The sequence below is a fragment of the Podarcis vaucheri genome, assembly GCF_965113315.1.
Source record: "Podarcis vaucheri genome assembly, chromosome: 16".
Classification (NCBI taxonomy): domain Eukaryota; kingdom Metazoa; phylum Chordata; class Lepidosauria; order Squamata; family Lacertidae; genus Podarcis; species Podarcis vaucheri.
The window spans coordinates 21,932,115-21,954,342 of record NC_138754.1 but is presented as its reverse complement, the minus strand read 5'-3'; the positions used below and the strand labels follow the sequence as shown (position 1 = coordinate 21,954,342).

Below are 22,228 nucleotides of genomic sequence, written 5' to 3'. Positions count from 1 at the left end.
TCTGGCGAGGCGCGATTTGGCATCACGGTGGTGGCGCTTTTGGTAAACGGAGTTTTCACCCCGACGGAGCGGACGGAGCTGGACAAAAAAAAGGGGCTACTCTTCTTTCGGTCCGGTGAGGTCAGGCGCGCGCCCTCCGCCAGGGGGTGGCTCTACCACACGGCCGTCTCGTTCAGCTCCTGGTTGGGGTGCGAGAGGGGCCCGCTGTAGCTGGACATGGAGAAAGGGGGGCTGGGACCCCCGCTGAAGACCTCGCCCGGGATGGGGTGCAACGAGCCTGGCAGCCCGGGCTCCGGGCTGGGCGTGTCGGGGTGAGAGATCATATCCGTATACCTTTGGTTCTCGGAAGCGTGGTGCCCGGGAAGAGGGGGTTCCAGGGGTCCGAGCGGCGTGGATCCGGCCCCCGAGGTCGGGATGTAACTGGAATCGGCGGGGGACTGCGCCTGCGAGGGGGGGCCGTGCGGGAAGAAGTCGTAGTTGCCCCCAGGGCCGTAGTAGTCGCCTTGGTAATCTGAGCGGGGGAGGGAGGGGAGAGAGGAGAGAGGGAGAGCAGGTGAGACGGGATCTAAAACCGGGCTGGAGAGATCCTACAAGGAGAAAAACCCTCCTCCCCTCAAAACCAAAAAATTCCTCCCAGTAGCACCTTAGAGACAAACTATGTCTGTTATTACAGTGGTACCTCAGGTTACATACGCTTCAGGTTACATACGCTTCAGGTTACAGACTCCGCTAACCCAGAAATAGTGCTTCAGGTTAAGAACTTCAGCTTCAAGATGAGAACAGAAATTATGCTCTGGCGGCGCGGCGGCAGCAGGAGGCCCAATTAGCTAAAGTGGTGCTTCAGGTTAAGAACAGTTTCAGGTTAAGTACGGACCTCAGGAACGAATTAAGTACTTAACCTGAGGTACCACTGTAGTGATGTATGGAAGTGAGAGCTGGACCATAAAGAAGGCTGATCGCCGAAAAATTGATGCTTTTGAATTATGGTGCTGGAGGAGACACTTGAGAGTCCCATGGACTGCAAGAAGATCAAACCTCTCCATTCTTAAGGAAATCAGCCCTGAGTGCTCACTGGAAGGACAGATCCTGAAGCTGAGGCCCCAATACTTTGGCCACCTCATGAGAAGAGAAGACTCCCTGGAAAAGACCCTGATGTTGGGAAAGATGGAGGGCACAAGGAGAAGGGGGCGACAGAGGACGAGATGGTTGGACAGTGTTCTCGAAGCTACCAGCATGAGTTTGACCAAACTGCGGGAGGCAGTGGAAGACAGGAGTGCCTGGCATGCTCTGGTCCATGGGGTCACGAAGAGTCGGACACGACGAAACGACTAAACAACAACAAAAGTTTGTTATTGGTATGAGCTTTCCTCCCCTCAGTTAACCATTAAAAAATCCCATGGATGGAGAGGTGGTGTGGTGCAATGGTTAGAGCTCTGGACCGAGGTTGGGGAGGCCAGGGTTCAACTCCCCACTCAGCCATGAATCCCTGTGGCAAATCACTATTTCTCAACCTACCCTCCCCTCCCCACTTAAGGAGTGGGGAGACAACAGCAATCTCCGTGGATAAGCAAGCAAACAAGAAAACAATACATCAACATATCGATGCCAACGGGATTTGGCAGCCCTGGGCTAGGAAGAAGAAGAAGACACCGCTGGCTTCCTGCCATTTCTCTCCTGGACGACCAGGGCAGGCAGGCAGCCGCGCCCACAGAACTGCCTTGCCTTGCCAGTTTGGGGAGTTGAGACCATTGCGCGTCATGCAGTTCGGTGCTGCGCGCAATGGCTGGCAGAGGCTCCTTTCCGGGGTTCCAGGCAGGGAACATTCCCCAGCACTAACCCGGAGAGGTCATCGGGGATGGGACCTGGGACAAAAGCCGAGCTGCGGCCCTTCCGCAAGCCTAGCTGGCCATTGACACCTCCCGGAAGGAAGAGCCGTTTACGCGCAAGCGAGTTCGAGCATCAGCTCCGCCACTGAATCCAGCTCGACTCCTTTCCGGAGAAACACCTCGGAGAGGTAAAGCTGCAGGCCCCGCGCATTGTTGGGCGGCTGTTCCGCTCAGAAGCAAACCCTCTCTGCTCCACATCCCCTGACCTCCCGCAGATAAGCAGAGGGATGCTCACAAAGACATCTGCAGAGGCCAGGACAGTCGGAAAGGAATGAAGGACGCTCGGGAAGGCCCAAGAAGGGTCAAACGCATAGCTGTCAACTTTCCCCTTTTTTAAAAAAGGGAAATTCCCTTATTCCGAATAGGATTCCTCGCAAGAAAAGGGAAAAGTCGACAGCTATGGTCAAACGCCAGTGAGGATTCAAACTTAAAATTATCCACAGTGGGCCAGATGAAACAGGCCAGGACATAACCCCAGGAGAAGTGCAAAGATTATAAACAACCACGATTATTGCAAATAATACAAATGTAGCATAGAAATATATTATTATTATTATTATTAGTAGTAGTAGTACAATAACAGCTGATATTTTATTTGCATTCGTTATCAACAACAGCATGCTGTAATAATAATAATAATAATAATAAGAATAATAATAATGGTATGCTACTAATAATTTTATTATTAGTATAACATGGTAATAACAACAACGTACTACAACAACAACTACTACTACTACAACAACAACAACAACAATAATATATACTGCTACTAAATTTATTGCTAGTGTGCCGCATTTTCACATTGATCTGCCCCCAAAACAGCTCACAGCACAAATTATAAATCAGTGAGCGCGCGCGCGCGCGCACACACACACACACAGAGAGAGAGAGAGAGAGAGAGAGAGAGAAAGAAACATACACAGAGACATTTATATAAAGGATAAACTTCTACCACAGAAACCTAGGCATGGACACGGCCTTCAGGCCAGAAACCCAGTTATAGCTCCATGCTGTACAGGTAAACTCAAAAGTTCCACTCAATTCAATAGCGCCCCCCCCCCAGGAATGGGTGTAGGATCGCAGCCATGGCGCGCAAGGCGGTTGCGCCATTTCCCGCATGAGGATGAGGGTCTGTGATCAGCTACTGTGGGGTGGGATCGGTGCGCGCGCGCACGGAGGCTGGGGTGGACGGTTTGGGGTCACCGAAAACAACACAGTGTGAATCTACGGCGATTATTATTATGTAAGATGTGGGGTTTAAAAACAAGAAATAAGCAAATGCATTCAATAATAAACTCAACAATAATTTTGGTGAGTTTTGTCTTAATAATTGGGACAAAAACAAAACCTCCATCCCCAGAGGCAGTATACCGCGAAATAAATACGGCAGAAAGAGAACGGTGAAAAGCCAGCTCCTTTTGTTTTGGTTTTCTTGCCTAAGCGTTTTGCTGGCGTGTTCCGCGGACGTGGGAAGCCAAAAACTGGATTTTTTTTGGCCTGGCGCATCAGACAAGCGCCTCCACCCTCCAACTATCTACTACCGCCTGCCTAAACTGTCATGGAGCAGTTTAAAACGCCCCACAAACCTCTCCCGATTTTATGCTTCAGAAACAAACACCCCCGACGACACACTCAAGCGGTATAAGAGCATCCTCAAAGGACATCGGACCCCCCCCCCGCATCGAATTCTATTCGATACGTCACAGCGTTCCAAACAGAACGTTCGTGGAGAAAGTAGCAGACACATCAAAGCCCGGAGCCGCCTTAACGTTCGTTTGTTTCTGGACTGCTATCAGATGCGCGCCTGATTCCATACGCTCCGAGCCTGAAGAAAAAAATACGCGCAGGAGGGAAAGAGGGGCTTGTAACAATTTTTTTTTAAAAAAATACAAAAATCTTAAATCTCCAGAAATTGGAGCTTCACATTCAAATTAGGTAATCTTTACTAGCAGGAACCCGGGTGGGAGGAGAAAAAACTTCTTAAAATGCGGTGGGACTTCAACGCAGAGTAAACGCGCTTAGGATTGGGCTGCAAATTTAGTTTCGGAAAAATAGGAGGGAGGAAGGGCAGAAGCAGTCGCTTTAAACCGGCTGGAGTTAATCAATTCTCTCCCGGCTTGCGCCTTCCTCACCCCCCACCCCCCGCCCATCATCCTCCGCCAGTCGCGGATAGGATGTTAATTCGATTAAAGATACACCCATTCCTTAAAAAAAAAAAGGGGGGGGAGAAGGCCCACACAAGCCTAGAACAAAGGTGTTCAGCCGGAGCCAAGTCCGCACGCTTATCCTCCAGAGGGGAAGAGGTTACTTACATTATCTTGCCGCTCTAATTATTATTATTGCTTTTCATAATAATAATTTTAAAAAATAATTCATCACTCGCCCTTCACCAGCAGGTCTCGGGGCCAGTTGCAACTATTTAAAATTCAGAATAAAAGACACAGTTGAAAACATTGATTCACAAGAACAGGGCGGGTTCTGGAAACACAGACTAAAGTGTCAAAGGCCACGGTCTTCAGCGTTCCCGCAAAAAACTGCGTAGTGAAGGCGCCAGATGCACCTCTCTGAGGAGGGCATTCCACAGTTTAGGAGCTGCCACAGAAAAAAAGGCCCTCTTCTCGGAAGTATACATTTATATTACGCACACTCACACAGAGACTTTTTTTCTCCATGAGAAGAGGGCATTTCCTGCACATAATTTGACACATACACTCTCAGAAATAAAGGGAGAAACTTCTGGGAACAGCTAGAATTCGCCAGCGAACAGGAGTTTCTCTTCAGGCAGCCCGAAACCCCCGCAGGGCACCACGCTGTAGCAGTGTATTTTAATATATCTTGTAGTAGATAGGTAGCCGTGTTGGTCTGCCATAGTCAAAATAAAAAAATTCCTTCCAGTAGCACCTTAAAGACCAACTAAGTTAGTTCTTGGTATGAGCTTATCTGAAGAAGTGTGCATGCACACGAAAGCTCATACCAAGAACTAACTTAGTTGGTCTTTAAGGTGCTACTGGAAGGAATTTTTTTATTTTAATATATCTTATTTGACTTCACTTCTCATGCTAAATATCCAACGTACAGGCTGTTCCCGTTCCTCTCGGATGCTTAAATTGTGGCTTTATTTATTAGTTTGCATGCTTTATTTATTTCTGACACCAGAAGATAGTTCCATAGAATGCACATTTAATTAATTATTTACTTAATTGTTTAATAACACTCGTGTATACCTCTTCCTAACAACACCCGCGCGCGCGCGCACGGAACAACTAGAGCTAAAGAGACGCGTAAAACACACGAGTAAATCCTCTGCAGTGCTTATTGGAAAATAAGTCCCGCCGTGTTCAAGTAAGTTTACTTCCCAAACCAGCCTAGCATCATTCCCGTCACTACCCGAAAACTACCCCTGGCGATTTAAGGGGAGAAGGAGCTCACAGCCATAAAAACGGACTGATGTAGAGTCCGACCAGCTAAACTCAAGCTTTGTCTGCCTGCACTGACTGGCAGCGACTCTCCACGGTTTTAGACAAGGGATTTGGAGGTACTATTTGGGATTGAACCTGGAGCCTTCTGCATGCCAGAAAGATGCTCTGCCACGGAGCTACAACCCTTCCACGGATACCAAATTGAATAAAAAATGGGGGGGGGGGCAGGCAAGCCCCGCCCTGCCTAATCGATCAGGAAACACGGCGCGCACACCATCTGAACGGCAATGCCTGTCAACTTTGGAGGGACCAGTCCCCTCAAATGTTTTATGGGGGGCAAGTGATCTCGACCCCTAGGAGTTGGATGAGCCCCTTTCCTGTCTTTGGAAGTGTTTTTTGGGGGGAAGGAAGAGTGCCAAATAGCACCCCCTACCTCCAAAGACGGGGTATAAGGAGCAGGAAACCAGATAGACTTCGGAATCCTCGGGAAAATGGGGTTTCCAGGTTCCCTCCTTGCTCAAAGAAGTAAATAAATATTTTCCCTCCCGGCCTTTGGTTCCTTTTGGGGGGTCGTTTTTTTAAGGGGGTTCGCCTTCAGTTAGCTGGAAGGTGACGGGGTGCGGGGAAACGGGGACGCGGTGCCTGGAAGACAAATGTCCGGGGCCCTGGCCAGAGGCGGCGGCCGCCTTCCATACGCGCCTGGAGTTCGGCCGTAATTGGAACAAATGCCGTCTGAAAAGAGTACAAAGGCGAGGCAGCTGGAGCTTTGTTCGTCGCAGCGCAGGGCGAGGGAGCGCGGGGCGTCAAAGGGGTCGGGCACAGCCGGACCCTCCCGCACAAAGCCCGCTTTCTCGGGCGGGGCGGCGGGAAGGAGGAGGAGATCCAGGCAGGGACCACGCCTCCTCCCCGTCGAGGAAAACCGGGGCGGAGGGAGAGGCTGGCCTGAAAAACGTCGGGGAAGCCGTTGGAAAGGGTTAGACTGAGGAACCAGCTGGAGGGCGGGGGTAGAGGAAACCAGGGGGAGGGTAAGAAGAGGAACCAACGGGAGGAGGAATCAACAAGGGGGGCAACTATGGCGAAAGAGGAACGAAAAGGAGAGGAACAGCAAAAAAGCAGGGGAAAGGGTGTATTTTGGGGGGGAGGGGCGGGCAAATTCAAGCAACCGGCGGCCCTGGTTTCCGAGCTCCCTCCGATTTTCAGTGATTTTAGCGAAGGCAGGAAAAGAGCGGGATTAAGGAAGGGAGGGCAGGGGAAGAAAAGCAGAAGACAGAGAGAGGTGGAAAAGGAAGAATCTGTGTGTGGAAGGGAGAGGAAGTAGATGAAAAACTACGAAAGAAAGAAAGAAAGAAAGAAAGAAAGAAAGAAAGAAAGAAAGAAAGAAAGAAAGAAAATTTTACTCTTTCTCCCTCAGGAAGCAGGAGGTTCAGATTCTAAAGAGGCTGGCTCCAAGATTGGTACAAGTTTTACTCAAAGTAGCCCCTAAGTTATTTGCTCTAGTGACTGATAGATAAAAATTTATTCGCATTGGCCAATGGCCATAGCAATAATAAAACATTACAGTATACGCAGAAAGGGAAAATTGGGCTCTAGTGGTTATTGATATGTGTATTTATATACAGCTTCCTTGTCAGAAAATGGCATCTAAGCGGTTTACAAATGTAAACCCAATGATAAAAATTATATCCGCCCAGTTAAAACGCACAATGAATGAAACCAGTTAATCAAACCATCCATAATCGCAATATACAAGAGCACAAATTCATTAAAACAGCATGGTTGAAGAAACAATTATTAATACGGTTAAACAAGGAGGTTGTGGCCAGGAGATCAAGGATGGCTTGTCTAGAGAGGCGCGTCTTCAGGAGCTGGTGGGATGTCCAAAAGGGGCGGAATTTCAGCAGCGAGAGTATTGACTTCAAGTTAGTCCCTAAATGCACATTTACTCCGAAGTAAAATCTGGCTGTGCTCACAACATTCAAACCCCATTTAAAGCACAGCACTTCTACTCAAGGAATCATGGGAATTGTAGTTCCTCACTCACAGACCTACGGTCTCCGGTACCCCGAGGGGGGGAAAAAGCTCCCAGGGTCCTTTGGGAAAAGTCATGTGCTTTAAATGTAACTAGTGTGGATCTGCATCAGGTAAGATGCTCAGGTAAATGCCTCTAGGATGGTGGTCCTTGTTTGATTGGGATTCAAATATGTTTTGGGGTCTGGGGACAAAACTCAGAAAAAGTCAATGGATGAAAGGAAGGGAAAGCGCCCACCACGATTCCGCCCACTCCCAATCGGGGGTGGGGGGGACCTTCTTACCTCCGTAATAAGTATAAGGGGTGGAGCCTAGCATTTCGGATTCATCCAAGCGGCCTCCCAGAGGGCGCATGCGTCGAGGACTTCTGAAGAAAGCGTGTCTCCGGGCACCCAGCGCGCTCAGTTGTTTCATCCTTCGCTCCTTGGACCGTCGGTTCTGGAACCAAACCTGCAGCGGGCACAGAAGGAGAGAGACCACGGTAATGCCCTCCAGCCGGACTGGACCACAACAGACAGCCAAAAGAAAGGCCGACGGATGGAGAGGCAGGAAATTAGGATAAAAAAACGCACACCACACAATCAAACTCAAAATATACGTACATAAAAGGAAGAGAAGATGAAGAAGCGGGGAGGGGAGGAGAAAGTGGGGGAGGGCATGCAATGACAAAAAGGATATCCCCTCCCCCTGCTTGCAGAAAAACGTAAGGATTTTCTTTGTAGGTCCATCAAGAGGAAACCCGGTTTGGAGGAGAGGGGTTCAGGATCTGCCCATGAAGACTAAATAGTTGAGATTCCTGCATTGCAGGGCGTTGGTCTAGATGACCCTTGGGGTCACTTCCAACTCTACAGTTCTATGACTCTAGGACACTGAAAAGTCCCTATGTATTACTACACTAATAAATGATGTTATATTACCATGGACTGGTAGTAGGGTGGGTAGGCCCGCTAATTTGTGGGGTGAAAGGTTGCGCGATGGCTCTGCTGCTATGACTGCTGCTGCTGCTTTGTGCCCTAATTAAGCACCAGTCTACTACTACAACATAGAAAAATGCCTGTAGTAATTACTACTAGGAGTAACAACTACTAGGAGTAGTGTGTGTTCTAAATGGTACAATTAGCAGTGTGGGCAAACAATCCAAAAATATCTCCTGTTTCAACTCATCACTTTCCCCACCTTAAAAAAATCATGTTGACTTGCCCTAGAATATCCTAGAGATTTCCCACTGCATTTTCTAATACTTCTTGGTGGTGCTTGTATTGGTTTTGCTCCAGTATTCTCAAAAAACCTGGTGCTTTAAAGTACCAGAATGGGGTTTCCTTCTGTCCTATTTTATCCATAAGACTATCCCTGTTAGATGGGATCAAAGGTCCATTCGAACTGGAGATGGAGAATCTGTGGGCTGCCAGGTCAGGTTGGACTGCAATTCCCATAATGCCTAGTCATGGGTCATACTGGCTGAGGATGATGGGAGTTGGAGTCCCACCTAAAAGGCCACCGTTTCCCCATCTTTGATCTAGACCAGCATTCATTTAGACCTTGCAGGTGCTTTTGAGAATCAGATAAGCGGAACATGAAGGCAACACCCTTCTCTTTTCCCTGGCCTCAGCAGCTGAACTTAAGAGGTATAGTGCCTCTGAACTCGGAAGCTCCACTGTCATTCTCTATTAAACTGCTCCAGAGGGAGAAACCACACTTGCAAGATGCTCAGTCCTAGACAGGCTGTTTCATTCATCATGGACAGGAGGAAAAGGCAGGGGGAACTAGAGGGATCTGATCTGTAAGCTGCCCAGAGTGGCTGGGGAAACCCAGCCAGATGGGCAATGTATAAATAAAATATACTACTACTACTACCACTAATAGTAGTAGTAGGGTTTGATTCGGTAGACTCCAGATGGCATGATGCTACTGGACCACCCAGATGGAAGGGCACCTGGGGAAGAGGACTGGGGTTGCGCTACATGGCACCATTGTAGCTTTGCAAAAGAACACTGATCCCATGTTTCAAATCCACAGTCCTTCGTTGGATTATTCATTTTCAGCCTTGGCCTCTGAACTGAGGTAAACATCAAGGGATTGGATCCAGTGCAAGCCTTACACAGAATAGATACATTTCCATAGGTCTACTTTGAGTAGGACTATCAACAGTTACAACCCATCCTTTCCATTTTGGAGGTCTCTTTCTCTCCATTTCTATGGCTAAATTCTGATGACTATATTTTTTATTAATGCCTATATGATTTTATGACTTTTCCCTAGTCCTCTGTCCACTTATCTGGGAGTAAGCCCCACTGAACTCAATAGGATTTACTTATTACAGTAGTAGGCAGGGATTGTATTGCCCTTTTTTTTAGTCAGTAATTTTTTTACCCACTTTTCATAAGCTACCTTATGTGACGATATTCTAAAATTCATGACATTAATCCATATTGCCATCATAATGTATTGATAACTGGAGCCAAGTTGATGGATTTGAGGGCTTATATTCAGCTAAGTTAGACTAGATCCATTGAAAATGATAGACTTAAATTAGCCATGTCCATTAATTTTCAATGGGTCTACTCTTGATACAACTGATGACCCTGTGGCTCCATTAATGTTTAATTTACAACTTGGGGTCGAAACAGTCATTGTAAGTGAGGCTGCTTTGTAAGTCAAGCAAGAGTCCCTGAATCTCACCAGAGCTACTCATTGTTCTTTTGGCCTGCACCCCATCCCAATTTAAAACATAAGGCAATCATACAGGAGTGTGATAAAAATTGCTGAAATGCCCTGCATAGGAATGCTACCAGCTACCACAGTTCCATTTTGAGTTCCTTCAAATTCTGTGCACAATACAAATCAAAACAAAAAAACAAACATGTAATATTAATTTGCTATCCTGTCACTTTCCTCTATATTATTGCAATATTGCATTTATGTAATGTTTCCCATTGTTTAAAATGGCTTATCAAATCCTCCCTTAGATGGCTTGCAATGCTGGAAATATTTCAAGCAGAAAAGGGTTGTGTTAAACTGAGACATACTCAGCATAGACCCATTGAAATAAAGGGGCATGACTAATCCAAGTCCAATCAATCAATCAATCAATCAATCAATCAATAGTTTCAGTGGGTCGCCTCTGAGTATGACTTACTTGGACAGAAAAGATAAGTAGTAACCTTACAACAACATCATGGCTGTCTTAACACCAGCTCAAAACCATGCATGTTTACTCAAGAGGAAGTCCTGCTGATTTCAGCAAGACTTACTGGTAACTTCATAATTATTGTGCCCAGGATTGCAGTCTAGCCTCCAACCTCATGGCGGCTGTGTAAATTGCTGGGGGGAGGGCCATAGCTCTATGGTGGAGCATCTGTTTCTCAGGTAGAAGGTCCTGGTAGGTCTGGGCTGGGAATGTCTCCTTCCTGAAACCCTGGAGAGCTGCTGCCCAGTCAGTGAGGATACTGTACTGAGATAGATGCACCAAAGGCCCAACTAGGTATATAAAGCACCTGTCTATGTGTTGATTTCAATGGGAGAGCACCAAACTGAGGGATTCATTTTCCTGTTGAAATCAAGGGGACTAGTGATTTAACTGAGCTGAGGCTCCATTACTTTGGCCACCTCATAGAAGAGAAGAGTCCCTGGAAAAGACCCTGATGCTGGGAAAGATGGAGGGCACAAGGAGAAGGGGATGACAGGGGATGAGATGGTTGGATAGTGCTCTCGAAGCTACAAACATGAGCCTGACCAAACTGCGGGAGGCAGTGGAAGACAGGAGTGCCTGGCGTGCTCTGGTCCATGGGGTCACGAAGAGTCGGACGCGACTGAACAGCAACAAGTGATTTAACTTTGCCGGGCATAAATACTGTCTGTGCACTTTAAGGACCAAGGCTGCAGTTCTCTGCACATTTACCCAAAAGTAAATCTCATTGAAATTACTAGGAAACGCTTCTGTGCAAACATGGATAGGGCTGGGCTTTACAATTCTAGGCATGCATCCTTATGAGGAAGCTCGACTGAGAATTCCTAGCACTTATTACTTCAAAGTAAACATGAATAGGCTGGTATCCACATTCATTTTAAAGGGACTTGAGCATACATTTTCCCTTAACTGATTTTCAGCCGGGTCTGCTGGGAAGTACAGTAAATCCCATGAATTTCGTGGGGTTTACTTCCTCATAAAGTGTTCCTCAGGTTGGGCTTTCCTAGGCAGCTAGCACGGTGGGACAATAGGAACAATGGGGTGTACGATGTCCTTTTGATGAAGCATGAAAGTTTTGCCCTTTCTACAAAAGGAGAGAGGGAGGTGTCACATAGCCTGCAAAAAACCAACCAACCAACCAACCTATACTTTAGTACTACCCATCCGGATTTCCACTATCCATAAAAACAAGTATTCTAATATTCCACACTTAAGTAAACGAAGGTTTCCCAAAACATTTCAGGATGAAGAACGAAGGTAAAATGATGGCCACCTTCTGGTAAGGAGAACAAAAAGCCTGAAGATTTCTGTAGCTCGACAGCTTCACTTTCCAACTTTCCTGGTTGTTGCTGAGTGATGTGAGTGAGTGAGTGAGTGAGTGAGTGAGTGTGTGACATCTACAGCCCAGATGACATCACAGCACAGGAGACCCTTTGCCGATGTCATTGGTGACAAGCTATGATGCAATCTGCAACATGTAGAAGATCACCCCCTTTCGGTAGACGAGTGCATGGCTGGATATAGAGAACGCTGCGTTCCAAAGAGCAGTGGCTCTATCATCCCCTAAGGGCCACCAAAATGCACAGAGATGAGCAAACCCCTTTATGGTCTAGTGCAGAACAGGTAAGGTGATAGTCCCATCGGAGCTCGGACTCAACAACCGGGCGCGGGTCCTCTTACCTGGATGACTCTCATGTTGAGTCCCGTTTCTTGGGCCAGCTGCTCCCGGATATGCCTGGTGGGCTTCGGGGTGGCAGCAAAAGCTGCTTTGAGGGTCTCCAGCTGCTTCGCCTTGATGGTGGTCCGGGGTCCCCTCCGCTTGGTCCCCGAGTTCTGCTCCTCATTCTCGTTGTTGGTGGTCTCTTTGTCGGAGGAGGTGGAGTTGTCGGTCTCCTTTGTGTCGTCCTGCATCGGGTCCTGGATGTCTGGAGATAGACTTCGGTCGGTACAAGAGGACACTGACAAGGAAAGGGGAGAGTGGGCGTCACTCTTTGGGAAGAGAGGGCGATTTGCAGAAGGAAGGGGGTATCAGTCTTTCTCTTTCCCAAAGGATTACTTGGAAGGACAGCGTTCATCAGTCAGCAGGTTAGGTATGCAAAGACCCCTCCCCTCCTGCAAGGACTTTAAAAAAACACCAACATCAGATTTCATCCTGTTTGGACCTAGGGTAGGAGAGAAGACAGGCCTGGAAAGGAAGGTGGAAGTGTGGTGTAGTGGTCAGACATGGACCTGGGAGACCAGGGTTCAAATCCCCACTCAAACCATGAAGCTCACAGGGCGACCACTGCCTCTCAGCCTATCCTACCTTGCAGGGCTGTTGTGAGAGCAGAGAGGAGAACTTTGCGCGCCATTTTGGGAAAGGAGGGCGACACAATTAAATCTTACTCCCTCGAAAGAAATACGCAGAAGGTGAAAAGAAAAGACAGGAGGAAGAGGACACAGGCTGCCCTGAGGAGCACCGAGGATCCCAAAGGCGGAGGGAAATGCAATCAATTAATTGATTCATTAATGAATCAAACAAACAAATAAAGCCGTCTGAAAAGCAGAGGCCAGCGGCGCTCCACCCCCCGTCCTCTTGGTCCCTTTTCCCCATTTTATCCCCTAGATCTAACCCAACCCAAAGCACCTGGGTCCCGATCCTGAAGAAGAAGAAGAAAAATGGAAGGAGGGGGGGATATGGGCAGGTCTGGTTTTGGAAGGAGTGTTGCAGGACCATTGGGGCGGGGAAGAATCCCAGACTATGTGCTCTCTACACACCTTAATCGGAGACGCACGTTTCTGGGAAGGCGGCTCTGTTGGAGGTAAGGGGAGTTGACTTCTGAGCTAAGGGAAGCATGTCCCAGTTGCAGGAGTTGTGAAATAAAATGAGGTTTGTTTTTCAGAAAAGTAACCTCGCCAGCAACCTCTTCAGTACGTTGCCTTCTAATTTGCTGCTGTTGCTATTTGCATTTATATCCCACTTTTCCGGCAAGGAGCTCGAGGTGGCACACATCGTTCTCCCTCCACAACAGCCCTACGAGGTAGGTTAGTCTGAGAGGCAGTGACGGACGCAAGGTCAGTCAGTGAGCTTCATGGCCGAGCGAAGATTCGAACCCTGATTTCCCAGGCCCGACACTTTAACCGCTACATTACACTCGCTTTCAACCTACTTTCAATAGGAATTTTCTTCTCTCCCCGCTCTAAAAGTTCTAATTTTATTCCTGCTGAAGGGCCGTGGCTCATTGGTAGAACATTTGCTCTGCATGGAGAAGGGAGCTAGCTGCTTGAATTTCCGGGGCCCCCCGTTACAGCTGAGACTATTCCCCTGACTGAATCGCTAGAAAGCCGCTGCCAGTCAGGGTAGACAATATAAGGCTGCTTCCTACGTTCCTGTGAGGTTTGGCTTGCTAAGCCAGGCCCCTCTTGGAGGCCCCGCTCTCACCAGTAACTTCCCCTGCTGGCCCTATTAATCGACGCCCGCCCCGTCTAAAGAGAGGGAGGCCGTTCTGAAATTTGCTTTGCGCTTATTGATACCGCTGGAAGGAAGCAAAAAGGCTCTGGGAGGCGTTGGAGACACCTCTACTGGTCTGTAGGTCTCCCTAGAGGCGCCTGCTTGGACGCTCTGGAGAAAAACATGCGAGGGTCTTTGGTTCTATCCTATCCAGCAAAAGCAGTTATTGTATTCAAACGAATGCAACGTGTCTCCAAGGGGGGGGGGAGGGAGTGAACCGCCAGATGCCTTCCCCTCGACGGCTACTGCAGGGAATCAGGGTCATATCCCCCACAGATGGAAGCGGGAAGGCACTCCTAAACAGAGTGACTTCCAAGTCCCCTCTTTTACAAAAACAAAACAAAACGAAAACAAAACGAAGACGGAGAAGGAAAGGGACAAATTCGACAGACCCCAAGCGATATTTTTCTGGGTAAAGCTTTAAGAGTAGACAAATACAAGGTCTTCCTTTTCTCCTTCACTCTCCCTTGTTGCTAGCGCGCACCCCCCCCCCCCATGTTGTGCAATCCATTTCGGCACCGACGGGTTAATTCCCCAAACAGAAAGAGCTGGAACCACGGTCTTCACCGCCGCGGCTCATCCTTCTGTTTTCCCCCACGCGAAATCCTTCCTTCACTCTCCTCGTCGTTCTTTTGTCTCCCTCCTTTCCCCGCTTCCCTTTGTCTAAAGTTAAACTGTAAGCTCCTCCAGGCAGAGACCCGCCTCGCGCAGAAATCCTTCTGCGCGGCGCCTGGTGGGATATAGAAAAGGACCTTCCAATAGGCGGAAGAAAGGCGCGATAGAAATGCAACGTTGAAGGTCCTCAGAATCACTCTGAAGGTCTGGGCTGGGGGCTGCGCTTGTCCTCATTTGTCCCTTCTGACCCATCCATCTCCGCTCCCTTTGCTCGTTCTCCGTCCAACGTAGGTTTGCAAGCAACTCGGGGCAGGGACCTGCGTTGCAGCGCAAGCCTCTGCGCCTTTACTGGGAAATCAGTCCCACCCAGTTCAATGAGTCCTACTTCCCAAAGGAGTGTGGCTAGGTGTCCACACATCAGCAATCAATCAGCAAAAAATAAACAAATAAAATAATAACAACAGGAACAGCAAAATCACAGAAGACCACCCCTATCTAGCAGCAAATGCACGCTATCCAACTGCAGGCAGTTCGAGTTACTTTGGCCGCTGAGGCAAAAAGCAAAGGAACCTATGAACCTGCCCGAAACTGAATCAGACACAAATTGGTCCATGTATTGCCTCTGCACCGACCCACAGCTCTCCAGGCTTTAAGACAAGGCCTCTCCCCCAGCCCTATACGGAGATGCAGGGGACTGATCCCGGGGACTTCTGCACACAAAGCGGATCCTCTACCACTGAGCTAAGGCGCTTCTCTTCCTCCCTGGCGCGCGCCCGCGCGCGCGCACACAGAGAGAAATCGCGAATCAAATAGCTAACAAAAGGCTGCTCTTTCCTGACACTCCATATCGGTTGCCAAAGGCGACTCCTTCCCCCTGCCCTAGGGTAGGGCTGGCTCCGTCGGCTCACCTGAGTTGAGACTGCCTTCTTTCAAGCTTGCCGAGCTCAAGTAATCGTCCTTGCAGACGAATTTGTTCTCGTCGATGATGTAAAGCTCCTCGCCCGTCGAGAGCTGCTTGTTACACACCATGCAAGTGAAACAGTTCAGGTGAAAGACTTTGCTCCGGGCTTTGCGCACCAGGTCCGACGGGGAGATGCCTTGCGCGCACCCGGCGCACTTGGTCCCAAACCTCCTGGATACAAAAGAGAGATCGTAAGAGTGGGGTGAGGAAAGGGGGGGAGGTCAGAGAAAGAGAGGATGAGGACCCACTAAGGAAGGAAAGGAGTCTTAGCGGGGAGCCGCTCTCCATGGTATTTTTGCGCGCTGGGAACTTCTAGACCTTCCCGGTAGACGCTGCCAAATAATTTAGGGACGGAGCGGGGGGGGAACAGAAGGGTCATTTTATTACCTAGCCCTGGAGAAGTTTTGGCGAAGGGAAAGGAACAGGATCCGACCAACGCAATCTTTCCCGCCTCCAGTCCAGAGGAATTGGGCCATCGCGGCCGACTTTGCGCAGGAGAACCCCGTCGGATACAGTCCCGGCTGCTTGATCTACTTGAGGCCTGTAGCAACACTCTCACTAGGTCCTTTTTTGATTGATTGTTGGCAGCCTGGGGTGCGTCCCCCTCCCCCGCGTGTGTGGTGCGTTGGACTGAATCGGGGCCACAGTAGAAAGACCCAAACTGGGGTCCTTTAGATCTAGGCATTAGGAACCACCCCCTCGCCGTCGCAAAAAGCAAAGCGCGCTGCGTTACGGGAAACGAGAGCTGTGGAAACGCTTTTAATTTTCCTCATTGCAGCGAGTGGTGTGTGTAACGTGTAAAAATCGCCTGTTGAAATGTGGTCCAAAAAACGAAAATCGAGGTCTCTGTATCGATGTGTCAGTGTGTCTGCCCCCGCATACACCTCGAATTTGGGGAATAGAGCGCACAAGGCTCCAGTCACGCTAGGCACCATTTTCTCCCCAGGATGGCCCACGGTGACGTTGATTTAGTGAAAACATTACAACCCATAAATCATTTTGGTGCGGTTATTTTGTAGGGCGGTCGCCTCATCTGCACCTTATTAAGATTTTTTTTTTTTATTTTTTAAACCAAACCGGTCAAGGGGTTTAAAGTTTTTAAAAAGTGGGGGTGGGGGAGGGAAGGGGCTGGAAAGTCTAAGAATTCAGAATGGCCATTACAGGCCCGTTTACATGTGCAAAGCCAGCTTAGCCTCCATTCATTCATATGCGTTTGCCTTGGGGGGCCCTATGCCCGCAGAGCTGAAGTCACTTCGGCTCCCCCTCTCTCGCCCTACAGCACCGCACCTTGCCGCGCCTGCCATTTCCATCCCTAAACAGATAGGCGCTTTACCTCCAATTAATGCCCGAAAACAAAAGGCTGGGATGGATTTGCATTTGCAAAATGAGGGTTTATTTGTTGATTTTCATTTTCCCCAAGACAATAAGGAAGGGAGGTGGGGGGGGGGAGTGAGAAATGCGTGTGGGCCACAGTCAAAGGATTTCCACCTCCTTCTCCGAAGGTTTTTGGCGGGGTGGGGGACAACACCTGAAAACAACTGGCTTTTAAGATCTAGGGGGCTTTGAAAAATATTATTGTTCAATGATGATGATGATAATAATAATAATAATAATAATAATAATAATAATAATAATAATAATACTTGGGGGGGGACTTGGACCCCTTTCCTCTGGACGAAAAAATAATGTGCCTCTACCCCCGAAACTGTCATCCTTTGCTTATATAGGCTGTAATTGCAACCCCACTTACCTGGGAGTAAGCCCGGTTGAAATCAATAGGACTTTAACTTCTGCGCAGACAGCTGTAAATTGTGAAGGAGACCATTGAAATCAATCGGACTTACTCCCGAGTAGGGTCGGACTGCATATATTTAAACCTCGGTTGCTCAGACTAACAGTCTTTTCAAGGAAAATATAAAATCAAGAGGAAGGGGATTGTGTCGATTTGACATTGTTGGGGTGGGGAGGGGGGGGGCGTTTGGACTTCCAGACGCAAGAACTTCAGGACCAGCTTCTGGGCCTCTGTTATGCTGACAAATATTTGTATCGTGCCGCCGGGAAATTCATGGGCTTTGGCGCGCCTAAGCCCACCTTGGAGCGCAGCCTCGACGTCAAAACAGGAGACCTGAGTTTACTCGGGAGGAAGCCCTAGTGAATTCGATGGGTGGGTGTTCTTCCTACGGAAAGCGTGCACATAATGGTAGGCTAAATCTTCTTTCGACCCTTTCTCTAAAGGAAGGAGGCTCTCCTTGCCTGTGTCAAAATGGATATGGAGTATTCCTTTTTATTTCAGTCTTTCCTGGGTAATTCGGGTAGCCCGATTTCGCGCCTTCTCGGATAAATCCATCGCTGGTGGAGGGAGCAGGTTTTGACCTTGCAACTCCCCCCCCCATTTGTCAGTATTTTCCAATACCAAGCTATATAAAAACCTTTAAAATAACAAAATAAAAAAATCGCAGGACCCCCCCCCTTTCTGTCTTTGGGCTGAGTTTCTAAATCAAAGGATGCAAGCCTCTTCCTCTTACTCGGTAGTAAATCCAATTGCCCCCCCCCATGGGGCTATCTTCCCTAGGAACCGAATTTAGGATGGCCCGATCCTATGCTCCTTTGTTCAGCAGCAAGCCTCCATTTCGATGGAACTTACTCCTGGGTAAAGGGCGCATGCTTAAGGAGCACGCTTGGCGATACCTGGCTTAACCCCAAGGAAACAGCCATAGAGGGATCAGGCCTTTGTGTGGGGCGTGAGTGGGGGGCGTTGTTCAGAGTCAGGGCCCTTAGCGTCTATTTACACATTGGCTATACAGAACTAGCAACACTTTTTGGAGAGTCGAGAGAAGAGTAGAACCGCAGTCCTGAAGGGGATGGACTATGGTGTGCAATTTTCCGGGGTGGGGAAAGACTTCAGGGGCTGCAATTCTAAACTCTGAGGTGTCGTACTCCATTTAGTGGGGGCTCAGACCCTAAGGAAGTGGGGTTACGACTACAACCCACATCATCCAAGAGGGGCTATTGGGGTGTTGGTGGGGGTGGGTTAGAAAAGAGAGGGGGGAGGCTTAAGGGTGGGGGAAGGAGATGGAGAGACGTCGCCCCTCACCTGAAAAAGTCGTTCTTACAGTAGAGCTTGCCTTCCCGGGAGAAACATTTCTCGGTCAGGTTGCATTTGCAATCGCAACACTGGACGCACTTGATGTGCCAGGCCCGGTCCAGGACGTTGAGCAAGAACCTGTCCAAAATCGGCCGCTCGCAGCCGGCACAGTGAACCATCATAGCCGCGGCCGGATGGGGGTGGTGGGGATCTCGCCGCGCCGCGCCCCGCTGCCAGCCCACCTCGCCTCTCCGCGCGCTCCCTCTCCGGCGCGCTTCTCGGTGCGCTCTCGCTCTCTCTACTTGCCGTCGGGGCAGCGCGCTAGCTCCTCTCTCCGCCTCGGTCCGCCTGCAGGGCGCCGTCCGAGCAGGTCAGCAGCGACGCATCCTCGGCCCGGCAGGGTGCCTCGACGACAGCGGTGGCGGAGAGAGACGAGGCCCAGCAGGCCCGGCGCTTCCTCCCCTTCCGCGGTCCTCTCCGCCGGCGTGTGGGTGGCTGCCCGGGACTTTGCTCCACTTTCATGCTGTTCCCATCGCCCAGCTTTGTCTCCCGGCTTTAGTAATTCGCGCATCCTTATTCAGATTTGGTGACGTCGGGCGCCACGTCGGGTGGGCGGCGGCCAATGGCGAGCCGGTGGCTATGGCAACCTCTTAATTTATAGCATATCTAAATTGGCTCCAGCCTTGCGCTTGGCACAGAGGGGGAAAAAGAAGGCAGCCCTATTGTTGAGGGGCGAGATTTTCACCTGGCTTGCCGGGGTACTCTGTGAGTATTTTGCCTCCTCAGGAGCCTTGGGGAGGAGGGGGTGCTCGCGGATCGGGGCCCACGGGGGGCTGGAGGACGCGTGTGTGTGTGTGTATCGGTAGATCGGTCCTGGGGAGACCCCCACCCCAAAGAAACAAGCCAGCTTTAGCAATAAAAGAAATCTCTAAAAAGGTGTCAGGTGGGGGGCAAGGAAGGCATCCAAGGATAGTTTTCCGCGCGGTTTGCTTTCGGGAGGGGGCTTGGGCTGCGAGCGGGCAGGCGGCGTTACCTGTCTGAAACAGTTGCGCGCGAGGATCTGGGCTGTAAAGTTTGTGTAAAATCGAGCCACTTATTCGGGACTCTGTATGTAAAACTATTATATTATATTATATTTATTATATTACTGATGACGAATCCACCCCGGCAGTAAAGTGAAAAGGGACCGGTAATTCTCGGAATGCCCATCCTACCACGTTCTACTCAAAGTAGACCCGTTGAAATGAATGGACTTGCGTTCGTTGTGCCCATTCTTCCGAGTGGGTCTACTCTAAGGAGGACTGGCATGCAACCCCGGAATTCCCCCCTCTCTTTCTCCCTCCCCCTCATTAATAATAGTAATATTAATAAATAGGGAAAATAAAACCTTTTGGGACCCCCTCCTTCCTTATCTTCTCGGGAAAGGGACTGGGAATCCTAGAATCTCCCACTCCCAGAGAATAATACTAATGCGAATAATTATAGCAATAAAACTTTGCCAATTAGTCCGCCCTTCCCCCGCACGCCGCCGCTCTCCAATTCCAGGGTCTTGAAAACTGTCCAAGGAAGCAATTGCAGAGGCAGAAAATGAAAGGGATAAAATAATCTTCGCGCGAAACGAGTGTTCGAATAGAATTTTCACCAGGACTCGAATGCTTAAAGTTGCTACTCGGAGGCTGGGGGAGTGCGAAAAAGCGAGAGTGAATCGACCGCGATATCTTTCGTGTTCCCCTTCAACTTCTCCTGTGTGGATTGGATTTCTCCGAGCCCCGTTTCTCTCAAGGCCTATCGATGGGGCTGGGTTGCTTACTTGGGAGTAAGGTCCATTGAGACGCCACATGGCCTAGTTAGGAAGGTTTGGGAGTGTGTTGGCAGGTTCCCTTCCCTTAAAAAATAAAATAAAATAAAATTCCTGATCTAGGAGGACTTTGGAAGTGTATGATCCAGGAGTGGGGAGGAGGAGGGGGTCGTTGGCCTCGTGCGCCTGTTGCCTAGGAATTTGGAGAGGGGGCTTGGCACCCCCCTTCTTTTTGTCATGCAAGGTGCACGGACAATAGGGGGGACAGGAGAGATTAACTTACAAGGTTCTCTCTCCTCCCCCACACCCCAAACCATTCCTTGCTCTCTAGAAATGGGAGGGTTTGACAAGCCTCTCACAAAGCCTCCGTGAATGGTCCGAGCCCCAAATACATAGTTAGTCATTTCATTAAGTCTGATAATGAAGAGACAACTCTTCCCCCCACCCTCATTTGTACGACAACATTAGAAGTGTGGGTGGGTGGGGGAGCTGAGAAGCAGAGCTTCAAAGAAGAGCTGAGGGGGGGGAAAGGGCAGAAACCCAAATAAATGCCCCTTCCTTCCTTTTCCCCAGAGTTCGCCATCTGAAATAGATGCCATCTGAAAAGAGAGAACATGGGAATCGTTCGTTCTTCCTAAAGAAAATCTATTTCCTCGACGTGAGCTCGGTGCGTTAGGAGGCCAGGCGGGGACCTCAACGGGATCCTTCCCACATCCTTACTCTAGGAAGACCCCCTTCCTCTTTCAAATGGAATCTAATTTTTCGTAACAAAAAAACAAAACAAAAACCCAAGCCACTTAATTTGCCTATTGGCCAATTTCTAATTTTGGAGGGGGGAAGGAGGAAGCGGGCTGGGCTGGATAAGGCCCCGATTTTAAAATACGCGTCGGAGCAAGAGGGAAGGGGGGTGGGCGGGATGGCAAAGCTTCGGTGTGTAAGGGTCGTGTTTGCGTGTGTGTGTGTTTGTGAAGTCGGTGGCGAAGGGAATATTAATGGCCCTTCCTGGAACCAACGCAGAAAAATCTGTTCAAAACAAAGGACTGGTGTGTTGTCCTGTGAGTCCAGCAGCCAAGACTTTTGTTCCCAATGTGAGTGAGAGAGACCAGCTATAGAGAGGAGAGACGCTGGAGACGCTGGACTTTGACCGGAGTGGAGAGTTCTAAAAATGGAAAGTTATTCAGTCTGGCAAACCTATTTTTAAATTATTATTAAATCAGAAATCGTTTCCTGTCTTGACTATATGCAGTGAGATTTAAAAAAAGGAAAAGGATTGTGTGTGAATGATTGTAAATTGAGACTCTCACCCTTAAGCTTATTCCCTTTGGCAAGATCTTTCCAGGTTTCCACCCGTTTGAAGGGGTTCTCTGTGTCCAAGGAAAGGTCTAAGGATGGTAGAGGTTTGTGGGTGGGTGGTGGGGGTGGGGAGGTAAATTCGACTTAAAGCAGAGTACTTCGGTTTTAAGATTCTGGATTGTTTTCTTTGGGTCTCTGTGTGAGATACAGCCACCCCTCTCCCAATATTTAGCACGGTGCGAAGGTCTTTGTCAAACGTGGGTGTATTATTCCTAGCGAAAGCTTTTCCAATCTAAACGGAAATTCAATTATATGTACCATCCAGACACATATATCACACGCACGCGCGCACACGTGCACTTATCTCCATCCCTGTTATTAACATACCGCTCACACAACTGCCGTGTAAGACGTGAAGTTAATCCGTATCCTACCTACTGACTATGTTGGTGGCATTTAATGT

At 49.0% G+C, this 22,228-nt stretch overlaps 1 protein-coding gene and 1 long non-coding RNA gene across 3 annotated transcripts; one reads left to right on the top strand and one right to left on the bottom strand.

Moving 5' to 3' along the window:
- Nucleotides 1–2: 2 nt before the first annotated feature.
- On the bottom strand, nucleotides 3–19,201 carry LHX5 (LIM homeobox 5). Of its 2 annotated transcripts, none has more exons than XM_082202912.1 (5): nucleotides 18,684–19,201; nucleotides 15,537–15,760; nucleotides 12,204–12,448; nucleotides 7,621–7,786; nucleotides 3–511 (listed from the first exon to the last, which is right to left on the bottom strand). In XM_082202912.1, the coding sequence occupies exons 1-5, from the start codon at nucleotides 18,854–18,856 to the stop codon at nucleotides 153–155; spliced, it is 1,167 nt and encodes a 388-aa protein (XP_082059038.1). In that variant the 5' UTR covers nucleotides 18,857–19,201; the 3' UTR covers nucleotides 3–152. The 2 variants fall into 2 exon arrangements, with proteins under 2 accessions (XP_082059038.1, XP_082059037.1); XM_082202911.1 differs by having other exon boundaries at nucleotides 12,204–12,481; nucleotides 18,684–19,197.
- On the top strand, nucleotides 12,043–13,075 carry LOC309520956. Its single transcript, XR_014214490.1, has 2 exons — nucleotides 12,043–12,146; nucleotides 12,690–13,075. It is a non-coding gene; the product is annotated as an uncharacterized lncRNA (long non-coding RNA).
- Nucleotides 19,202–22,228: the final 3,027 nt, after the last annotated feature.

Coding starts and splice junctions, on each gene's coding strand:
- LHX5 (XM_082202911.1), bottom strand. CDS start 18,856: ATGATGGTTCACTGTGCCGGCTGCGAGCGGCCGATTTTGGACAGGTTC. Junction 7,787..12,203: donor TCAACATGAGAGTCATCCAG/GTAAGAGGACCC, acceptor TGCCCGCTGCAG/GTTTGGTTCCAGAACCGACG. Junction 512..7,620: donor CCCTTATACTTATTACGGAG/GTAAGAAGGTCC, acceptor TCCCCCGCTCAG/ATTACCAAGGCGACTACTAC.